We start from the raw sequence: 11109 nt of genomic DNA, 5'->3' as shown, positions 1-11109 counted from the left end.
TAAAGATGCATTTTTAATTGTTCAACCTTGAGCCATGATACTACACAACCCAAAGTTTGCCAATGTAAGCCAGTCGCTATATTTTTGGTATCCTAACTACTTTTTTTTGGGGGGGGGCGGTGGGGGGACGGAGTCTCGCTGTTGCCCAGGCTGGAGTGCAGTGGCGGGATCTTGGCTCACTGCAACCTCTGCCTCCTGGGTTCAAGCAATTCTCCTGCCTCAGGCTCCTGAGTAGCTGGGACTACAGGCGAGCGCCACCACGCCCAGCTAATTTTTGTATTTTTTATTAGAGACGAGGTTTCACCGTGTTGGCCAGAATTGTCTCGATCTCTTGACCTTGTGATCCGCCTGCCTCGGCCTGGTATCCTAACTACTCTTAACTGTCGCAATTAAAACAAAACACAAAACGACTCCCTTATTAAGCACTAGATTAAGTATATCTACGAAGCAGCAGCAAGGCATTAACAAATGGGCTGACAGTGTATCAAAATGCTACTGAGGAAAAGAGAGCAGCAAGTACTCTCATAAGAGCACATTATTCCACATGGAATCCCAAATTACTCTTATCTCCAGTTCCTCAAACCCCTGGAAGACTAGAGATGAACAAGCGAAGGTATAAACGGGGCTGGGGAAAAAGCAGCTCAAATGGCATAGTGTCTGTATTTTAAAGTACCCAAGATCATGTGATGCTTACAGAGAAATCCCACTATAGCTCAAATTGTTTAAACATGTATAACTAAAATGAGAGTGAAACTTTTGTGTTTACCCAAAAAATAGCATTGCAGTTTTAAGTGAAAATGAAATAAGCATGGTTTGTGAAATGTTTGTTTACACCACCCTCTTCCTGCTCGTTTCATCAGGTGATCTGAAGACTACCTGGTTGGAAATATTTGGTAATGCAGTGCAGAAAATTAAGGTCACAGACAAAGTACAACAACTTTTAATACACCATTAATACTAATGATTAAAAATTATTGCATAGTCTTATGCATTTACCCTAAAACATTTTCTGAAAGTAAACGAATTATATAAAAGACAAACAACCCTTTAAAATGTGGATGGCCTTTACTACCTCGACCTTCTATCCTTTTTTGTCTTTTCAGTACTTTTGTCCATGGTTTTCTCATTGTCTCCCCTGCACTTTGGGCAATACCATTTCCCCTTTGGTTTATAGGTGAGTGAAACGCATGAAAAGTGAAACCATTCAATTGGACACTGTTCATTGTCACATCCTATCATCTCCCCATAAGACACTTGGTTGCATAAGCAGTATGTAGGTTCGTTAGGATCTATTGCAAACTCAACAGGTGAAGCTTCCCTTTCCTGCTTGGCCTTGGAGCGTTTCTTCTTCTTTGCTGACTTGGATTTCTTTTCTTTAGGTGGCTGATCATCACAGTCTTCGATCCCATTTGCCATATGACATAAATCACGGCTTTCACTGGTCCGCTGTCTGCGGGGTCTTCTTGAAGATCTTTCTGGTTGGCTAGAATCCATCTTTGCTTTATCTGAGGCCCGTTCACTTTCAGCAGGATCTTGGAAACACTGTGAATGTAACTCCATTTGTCTTGCCCGATTTTCTACCAATTCGAGCATTTGTGTAACAATCTGGATTTTTTCATCTCCCAATTCTTGACTATTAATTAGTGCTCTCTGGAGAAGCTGCTGTAGACGTTTCTTTTGGTTTAAATCATCTTCTTTCTTATATTTTTCATAGACATCATCAATTTCCTTTAACGTTTCTAAAAAAGGAAAAGAATGAGACCATTATCATGTGTTAGCGGACATAACATTTCCAAGTTAGTTATTTTTTACAGAATTGAAGTTAGAACTCAAACCATGAAACCATACTCCTCTTTGGTACGTATACATTAAAAACTATTTCATACAAAGACCACATTATCTAATATGAAAGTATATTTAGAAGTAAAGTAATGAAAAGACAGAACACAAAACTAATACTCATTAATCTATATTAAAAAGGGTAAGAGGCTGGGCGCGGTGGCTCACGCCTGTAATCCCTGCACTTTGAGGGGCCGACGCAGGTGGATCACCTGAGGTCAGGAGTTCAAGACCAACCTGGCCAAGATGGTGAAACCCTGTCTCTACCAAAAATATAAAAAATTAGCCAGGCATGGTGGCAGGCGCCCCTAATCATTCCAGCTACTCGGGAGAGAACTGCTTGAACCCAGAAGGCGGAGTTTGCAGTGAGCTGAGATCACACCACCGCACGCCAGCCTAGGCGACAGAGCAAAACTCTGTCTCCAAAAAAAAAAAAAAAAAAAGGATAAGAGATGTTTGGCTAATGATCAAAAGTATTTCTAATGGGCAGGAACACTTCATGCCACTTCAGTCTACTAAGTGCTGTAACACCTTCAAAACAACTCTATACATAAAATTTGCAGGCTGGGGTCCAGCTCTAAAACTTGTAAAGGTTACAGGACTAGGCTACAGATTACTGCCCAAATGTGTTTACAGGATTTACAGTCAAATCAATGACTTGTGACATGACTCCGGAGACACTACAGCTTCACTTTCACATCATACATTCTTAACAAAGAAGGCGTAAACAGCTCTTAGCTTCCCATCATCTTAGTTTTAATGGCTCTATTTTAGCCTCACATGGGAAATTCTGAAAATGAAACTATTTCCAGGGTAAAACTATTTCCAGAGTAGATTCTGGTTCTGGCACCAACTGACCAAACCACTAACAAAATTATAATAAAGTCAGCACTGGATCATTCTGCCTTTGTAGATAAATCAGTAGTTGGTTCTAAGCTTTCTGAACTGCTGATTTAGTTGCAGGGCACGTGGAATACACTTACTTAAATAAAATAAAAATAGCTGACTCACTAGAAGGTATCTAAAAATCTGAAAATATAATTTCATATGTCACCAAAAATTTACTTAAGATTAGTTTTGTTCAAAACTGTTTTGTTTCTTATTCTTACAAGATGTAATGCTATCTCAAAGAGTTCTGTCCCCATGGTATTTTTCATACCACATGGCATACCAGTTTTATATTCCAATATTATAATTATTAAAAACAAATGTTGGACAAGTAAATATATACATTGGGGCTGTCTGCAAGTAAGGCACACAAAAGCAAATATTCAACAGAACTCATTAATTAGCTTCTCCCTGGAAATCACAGGTACTCATACTTGATGTACAACTGTCTAACCTGGAATACATAACAAAGTGCCACCACACGGTTAACAGCACTTATGCCCACAGAGCATATTTTTGAACAAAGTTCATGTATATTCCATTTGCTTAGCTAGGCATCTAAGCGGATTTCTTAAGAACCTCATTTCCCTACAGGAAAAATAAGGAAACTGGTTCCCTCAGACACATAAAAAAATTGAGGATTAAAAAAAAAAAGAGGCAAACCTCATTTCAAATATTCTGTACCTAATAATCAGTTGTTAGAGGCTAATTACAGTATATATCACACCAGCACACTGATAGATGAGATACAAAAATTTTTAAGACACCTTTTTATACAGTGAAAGACAAGAAATTTAACATTTACTCAGCCCCTTCTATGTGGTAAAGATTTTCTCAGTTAATCTCCACAGCAACCCCATGAGGAAGCCATCACTTCTGCTTGTGAAAAAAACTGCAACTCAAGAGATAAGTACCCCAGACTTTGAACTGTGCCAGATCTGTATGTCTGACCTAGCAGTGTAAGCACTTTCTATAAACTATATGAAGGCACTTGAAATTAAGTATCAAATTTTAGTTTGAAGGTTGTTATTTATCGAAGAAATGAGTGAGAACACTAGAACAAAAATAAAGGTTCTCTAATAACCCTATCCCATAATAAGTACTTCAATTGTGAAATTTTTTCTTTATTTCTCATCTTTATAAGGTTTTCAGCAGTTCTGAAAGTGTCTCAAGTAGGTGAGAGAGAAATTTATTTGACTGCCTATATGATTTATATCACTAAATATTGCTAGAAATATTAGATCCAAAACCAGAAAAGACTTAAGCACTAGTGAAGAAATAAAAAACATGAAATCTGAACCCAAAACACAAAATATATATAAACATAAAACTGAAAGTTGAGCTCAGTAACCATGCGCAAAGAGTGAAAACTGGATGAGTTTTTAATCATTGATCACAATCTTCATGGAGCTAAGAATTTTTATAATCTCTTAGTCCTGTAAGGCCTACTATATTACTAATCTTACCAGAGCTATTAATACATCACAATTATAGATGATCCGAAAGCAGATTTCCCTGTCAACAAATTATAGTATCCCTTACCAACTTCAAATAGCTTAACTCTTGTGAAAGGAAACGTGTCTTCAAAGAAATGTAAAAACCTGCAAGCTTGCTGGGTGCGGTGGCTCACGCCTGTAATCCCAGCACTTTGTGGGGCAGAGGCGGGCGGATCACCTGAGGTCAGGAGTTCAAGACCAGCCTGGCCAACATAGTGAAACTCCGTATCTACTAAAAATACAAAACTTAGAGGGGCGTGATGGCAGGTGCCTGTAATCCCAGCTACTCGGGAGGCTGAGGCAGGAGAATCGTTTGAACCCGGGAGGCAGAGGTTGTAGTGAGCCAAGATCCAGCCACTGTACTCCAGCCTAGGGGACAGAGCAAGACTCTGTCTGAAGCAACAACAACAACAACAGCAACTGCAAACTTTACAAACTTTAGTGTTATTTGAAAAACTAGAAAGGTTCAATATACAATTATTAAGCACGTATCATTTTTAGGTTACCATTCATGTTTGTGCTCCATATCTGCAGAAATCCCCTTGGACAGTTTTTATTAAAATTTAAATTGTTTGAAAACAAGGATATGCATCTAAAGTTGCAGGAGCTGGAGCCAAATATTCTACATCTAATTAACTGGACGAGTTACTTAAACTCTTTCTAATCTGTAAAAGAAATATTTATATAATGGTCTGGACTCAGCGCATCAGTTTGAATTCCCTCCCCCCCACCCCTCCCCCAAACGCGGATCAGTCCTATGAATCCCATGGATTCAGAAAACACAAATTTATCAACTAAAAAAAATCAGAGACACTTATGTCACCCAAGAAGTGGATTCCTTTAGAGACTTTTAAACTACAGGATTACTGACGTGTTAACAAAAACAGAGAATGGGTCCAGGAAATTATCTTTAAAGTTCATATGGCTGTTTCCATACTATGTTCAAGGTCTGTTCCTCGATTCAAGGTTATTAAGCGCAACACATTTCCCCTTTTAAACTGCCCTCCTAGTAGCACCACCGATAGTAGGTGATAACACTGTAAGGAAGGTCGGATTCTGTCCCGGCTTCCCGGGTCGGCCCGTAAAGGGTGGTTTCGCCTTAACACTTAAAAGTCGGAGAAGGAGGGGCTTGGGGACGCCAGGCGGTTGCCCAGTCAACCAACCCACTTCCTCCTGAAGCCCGGAAGTGACACATGTCCCGGAACCTACGCGGAGCCAGGGTCCGAGACCCTCTGAGCTGCTAATCTCCGTCCTGATCCATTGGTTGGGAAAGAGATTGGAAACATCACCGCAAAACATGCTGCAAACCCCGACTCGGACTCCGCTGGGGCCGAACCAACGCCCTCGCACAGCCTCGACTCCCTCCCCAGCAGCCGGCTCGCCGCCGCCCCTCTCGCAACCAGCCATTTTCCAGGCCCGCGGGAACGCGCGCCGCGCCCCTCCCACTCCCACGTCACACCCGCAGGCCCCGCCCCCGGCGCGGGGGCCCTCCCCGCCACACACGCCCCTCTCTTCCTCTCCCGCGGGGGACCCCTCCCCTCTTAACCATTTTGCCGAAAGAGCTGGGCTAGGGCTGCGGCTCGGGGCGGCCGAGAACTTTCCCGGGGCAAAAGAGCGGAACGGACTGCTCTCCTCCCGGCCGGGGTAGGAGCGCGGAGGAAGGCCCCCTCAATCTGCCTCCGCGGCCTCTCGCCCCCTCCCTCCCGCACGTTCCAAAGCACCCGCACTCCGGGGTGGGGGCGAGTGAGGTGGGGAAGTGCGCCCCGCAGACCAGCGGGAGCCCGGCCGCTCACTCCCTCTGGCCCTTGCCCGGCTGCAGTCCTGGGCCGGGGCGGCAGGGTCTGCGGCACGGGGCAGGCGAGCGCCTGAACAAATGCTTGCTGCTTAAAATGGCTGATTCCCCTCCGCGGCAGCTGCAGCCGCTGGGTCTGCAGCGGGGGCTGACGAACAGCCCCCACCCCCACTCCGGGGACCCCAGAGAAGTACTCGCCCACCGCGGGGCAAGGAGGGCCGCGAACCCAGTCTCCAGTCCTCCCCGTCCCGCTCGGCAGACCCTCGGTGGGCTCGGGGAGACTGTCACGGGAGAAAGGGAAGGTGGCACTGCCCCGGCAGGCTCCCTGCCACCGGCTCCCGAGGCCGGCAGCCCCGCGGCCCCTACCTTGATATTTGTTGTCCAGCTCTCGCAGCACAGACACGTTCCTCTGCATGTCGTGGGGCAGCGACTCCACGCACTCAAGGTAGTCCTGCACGTAGCAGGTGAGCAGCCGGCTCCGCTCCCCGGTCAGGAGCGCGGCCGACGAGTACAGTTGCTGCTGCTGCTGCCCTAACATCCTGCCGATGCGCGCCGTCGCCGCCGCCTCCGCATCCAGCAGCCGCACATGCACCGGCCGCGGCCGCCGCGGTCCCTCAGCTCAGCAGCCCGGCGCCGCGGGGACCCCGCAGCCGCTCGAGAGGGCACGGCCGCGCTCCCCGATCTCCACTCCCCCCAGAGCAGCCCTCACTCCCCGCCCCCGCAGCACCAGCCCAGGGGCGGGGCGAAACTGGGGCTCCCTCCTTTCTCCCCTCCCGCTCCAGGACCGGAGCAGTGGGGATCCCCTCAGCGGGGCCGGCGCCGGGGTCCCGGACGCTGACACTTCCTGTCCCCCTCGGAGTCCCCAGATGCTACCAGTGCCGTCTCGCAGCCCGGATCCCCATGACAAGCCCGTCGCCGCCTGCCTGTCCCCAGTCACCCTCCGTGCCTGACGGGGAGCCTCCCGCTGGCCTGCCCCCGCCCCTCCGCCCGCGGCCGCCTCTGCGCCTGCGCAGCGCTCGATCCCAATAAGGCCGGGGCCCGCCCCTACCGCCTACCGGAGGGTTCGCATTCTCCCGCCTTCGCTTTGCCGCCCGGGCGATTGGTCTGCCGGCTCCGGGCTAGGGGGGGAGGGTGTCGGGGGCGGCCAAACGGCAGGCCGCGCCCCGCCCCCCTTAAAGGGGAAGCCTGGGGAGCCAGTCTCTGCGCCCCGCGTCTGAATGGGACCCGGCAGGGGAGGCGGCTCGGTCCTTCCGGCCGCCCTCCCCGCGGGGAGGGGCAGCTCCGCCCGGCCACACCGGCTTTTTACCCATCCGGCGGTCCGAGTGCGGCTCCTCGCGCCCCTGCAAAGGAGCAGCAGGCGGTTCCTTTTTTTCGGACGACCCGGAGCGAGGCCTGCAGGACTGCGCGTCCCGGCGGGCAGCGGGCGGCAGGCGGCGGGCGGCTCCCGGCATGCGCGGCAAGGCGTTCCCGCCGCCTCCGAGCTCGCCTGGGGCTGCCGCCCTCCTCCTGCCGGGCCCTCGGGCTCGTCCGGCACCGTGGGGCTGATCGGGGAGGTAGGCGGTGCTTCCTCCGGCCCCCGGCGTCGTGTGCCCTGCGGGTTTCGTGGCCCTTCCCCTGCGCTGGAATCTTCTATGTCATTTAGGGGGAAGGGATGCGGGACGGCATCTGCCTGCCAACACATAGGTCCCACAGACAGCCTTTAAAAACAACTGCGTTTGGGGTGTGTCAGAACATTTAAACACAGGACGTCGGCGGGGCTTCCTGGCGGAGTGGGGCACACGCCAGCTTTACGGGACTTTTTGCTTGGTCCTGCCCCAGGACTACAATCGGAGGGGACCTGGGGCATGCAGACGCGAGTAAAAACCTAGTCAGCGGGCGGGCCCTCGGCCCCGTAATCTACGTGATCTCCTAGTGGGGTTTAATTTCGGTGTAGTGTAAACGAGATGCCAAGCAGAGGAACTGATTTTAATTTCATATGGACTTTTTTGAAAGAAATGGGTGCAAATAGAATGAATGCATGGAGAATTTTAATGGAATGCCTATGTAAACAAGCCCTATTGTGAGTACTACCTTTGAGTTAAAAAGAAAATGTGAGTGGTGACAAATTTGGATCTTCTTAGATCCAGTTTGCAGCGTTGGTACACCTGAATGGTGACCTATTTAGAGCACTTTTGAAACAGCTGTTAATAGTAACTAGCTTTTGACTTGCAAAGAGAAATCTAGATCTTTATCTAGAGGAAATTTTAAATTTCAAACCAAAATGAAGCACTCCAGGCAATTTGACGTCGTAGGACGTCAGCTATTTCAAAGGACTGGGAAATCGTCATGGGTTATTATCCTAGGACACTGAGGTTTGGGCCAGTATTAAGTCAACCCAGACAGTACAATGTATAGTATTTCTGAGAACATTTGGGGATTTTACTGTTCTTTAAACCTTTCGGCCGGGTCTCGTCAAAAAACGGCCACTGTGAAGAACTGAATTTTACTGGTTTTTACTTGAACTCTACTATTTTTGTTTTCTCACAAATTTGAATAAGATGGTCTTTATCAAAGGCCCAAAATAATGTGGGGTGCCTTGTTACAGGTCAAACACCGAATGTACCAATGGATTTTTTTCAGTCTGATAAGTGATCTGCAGGTAGATAAAAGAAGTGTTTAGAAACTAAAAGGGGAAAAAGGCAAAGGTGCAGAATACCTACAGTACTCCAGAAACAGAGCAAGGTGATAGGAGGGATGAGCATGGGATATTTTATAGCATTATTTTCACCTTTTATAATTCTGTTGAACAGGCTGGAAAAAAGCAAAAACATCCAAAGAATATTTTAGCTGCTACTGATCTAAAACTATAAAACACTGTAGTATGATAATATATGTATATGTATGAATTATTTTAGACATGCTTTTCTTGCCATATTTATTTTAAAAGGTTAATCGAAGGCGTATTCTACTGCCACCCTGCGAAAGCAGCCTGTGTGGGGAGAACACTTCAGTGGGGGAAAAAAAAAATCGCCACAATCCCTAAACCCTTGACCTTGATTATTGAGCACTGTCCTGCCCTTCTGAATGGTCACTTAACTGCAAATACGGGGCCTCTTCAGATTGAATTTCTTGTCTTCTAAATGCAAAATTTAAAATCTCCCGTTCTCAGCAACTAGAAATTAATTTATGGTATTTAATCCTGTGAATAAAGCAAAAAGGCATTTTCTTTGCTCCACAGTGTATTATCTACCACAAAGCAACCCTAAAAAAAAATAAATAAGTAACTGATCTCCCTAAATTAGTCTGGGATTACCTTGAATTTCTAAGTCAGTGACTTTAAGAGGTCCCTGGCAGGGACTGTGTGTGCCTCCGTACCTGTCTCTTGGGGAGAGCAACAACTTCAAACTGATTGAAAACAAACTGGCAAGTAATTGTGAAAGATTCCTAAAGAAGACTGCTGAGAAAATTCAGCTTCTGTTTGAGTCAGGCCAAATACATGAAATCCTTTTCTTTTTTCTACTTTTTAATATTTTTAAACTTTTATGGAAATTTTCAAACAAAGGCAAAAGTAATAGTACAATAAATCCTCATATACTGTTTACCCAGCTTCAACATTTAGCAACATCCCTTCACACTCCCTCCCTCTTGCTGGATTTTTATCATTTTATCTGTAAATACTTTAAATATGAATAGGTAAAATATAACAGTTGTTTTTTGTTTGCTTGTTTTTGAGACGGAAATTTGCTTTTGTCGCCCAGGCTGGAGTGCAACGGGGCGATCTTGGTTACAAGATCTTGGATCTTGTAACCTCCACCTCCCAGGTTCAAGCGATTCTCCTGCCTCAGCCTCCCAAGTAGCTGAGATTACTGGCGTGTGCCACCATGCCCAGCTAATTTTGTATTTTTAGTAGAGAGGGGGTTTCACCATGTTGATCAGCCCAGTGTTGAACTCCTGACCTCCGGTGATCCGCCCGCCTCGGCCTCCCAGAGTGCTGGGATTACAGGCATGAGCCACTGTGCCCGGCCAAGATAACAGTTTTTTAAACATATCCATAATACCATTTATTCTATCTCCCCAAATTTTCTTATTGTCATTTCATAACTACACAATTCAAATTTTCCTGTTGTCTCATTAAATCTTTTGCATTTGGTCTAACAGGATCCAACAAATCCCATGCATTTTATTTGGTTAATGAGGTCTTTTCCAAACCAGTAAGAGGCAGTTAATTCCCTGTTTAATTCAGTGAAGCAGAGAGCAATGTTTTTCTGAGGAAGATATTCAAGTAGTTTAAAATCACTGCTTTAAGTATGGAGAAATTCAAGAAGAAATCCTCATATGAAAAAGTCACCGATTGACAGCGTGTTGTAAGAAATGTAATCGTACCTGATGCAAATAAATAAATCCTTAATAATCTAGGAGTCTGCGTTAGAGTGTAATTTGTTCTAGAAGGTCCAGTGAAGCATCTTAACTTATAGTGAAAAACCCTAAAACTTTACATCAATTCATTAGTACAAAAAGCAACTAAAAAAAACCTAATAGTCCTGTAATCCCAGCACTTTGGGAGGCCAAGGCGGGCGGATCATGAGGTCAGGAGATCGAGACCATCCTGGCTAACACGGTGAAACCCCGTCTCCACTAAAAATGCAAAAAATTAGCCGGGCGTGGTGGCGGGCGCCTCTAGTCCCAGCTACTGGGGAGTCTGAGGCAGGAGAATGGCGTGAACCCGGGAGGCGGAGGTCAATGAGCCGCGATCATGCCACTGCACTCCAGCCTGGGCGACAGCGAGACTCCGTCTCAAAAAAAAAAAAAAATAAATAATAATAGTTTGCATCTCCACTGAACTCAGTTTTAAAGCATTTTTGATTACTTTATTACATAAGTAATGCTATTGTAGAAAAAATTTAAATAGAGATAAAAAGAAGATATATAAAAGTCACTACAAACTGGAGTTAATTCTTCTCAATATCTAAATATACTCCAAGATGTAATTCCATTTTAGCAGTTCTTTTGCTGTAAGAAAACACTTTGGCTGGGATTGAAGGACAAAGTTAGGCCAGGTGTGGTGGCTCATGCCTGTTAATCCCAGCGCTTTGGGAGGCCAAGGTGGGCAGATCA

At 46.2% G+C, this 11109-nt stretch overlaps 1 protein-coding gene across 2 annotated transcripts; it reads right to left on the bottom strand.

The window, feature by feature from the left end:
- Window positions 1-924: 924 nt before the first annotated feature.
- On the bottom strand, window positions 925-6710 carry ING2 (inhibitor of growth family member 2). Of its 2 annotated transcripts, none has more exons than XM_005556377.3 (2): window positions 6382-6710; window positions 925-1739 (listed from the first exon to the last, which is right to left on the bottom strand). In XM_005556377.3, the coding sequence occupies exons 1-2, from the start codon at window positions 6551-6553 to the stop codon at window positions 1069-1071; spliced, it is 843 nt and encodes a 280-aa protein (XP_005556434.1). In that variant the 5' UTR covers window positions 6554-6710; the 3' UTR covers window positions 925-1068. The 2 variants fall into 2 exon arrangements, with proteins under 2 accessions (XP_005556434.1, XP_065401798.1); XM_065545726.1 differs by lacking the exon at window positions 6382-6710 and adding an exon at window positions 4730-5532.
- Window positions 6711-11109: the final 4399 nt, after the last annotated feature.

The sequence above is a fragment of the Macaca fascicularis genome, chromosome 5 (genome assembly GCF_037993035.2).
Source record: "Macaca fascicularis isolate 582-1 chromosome 5, T2T-MFA8v1.1".
In the NCBI taxonomy this organism is placed as follows: domain Eukaryota; kingdom Metazoa; phylum Chordata; class Mammalia; order Primates; family Cercopithecidae; genus Macaca; species Macaca fascicularis.
This window is presented reverse-complemented; position numbering and strand designations above follow the sequence as displayed.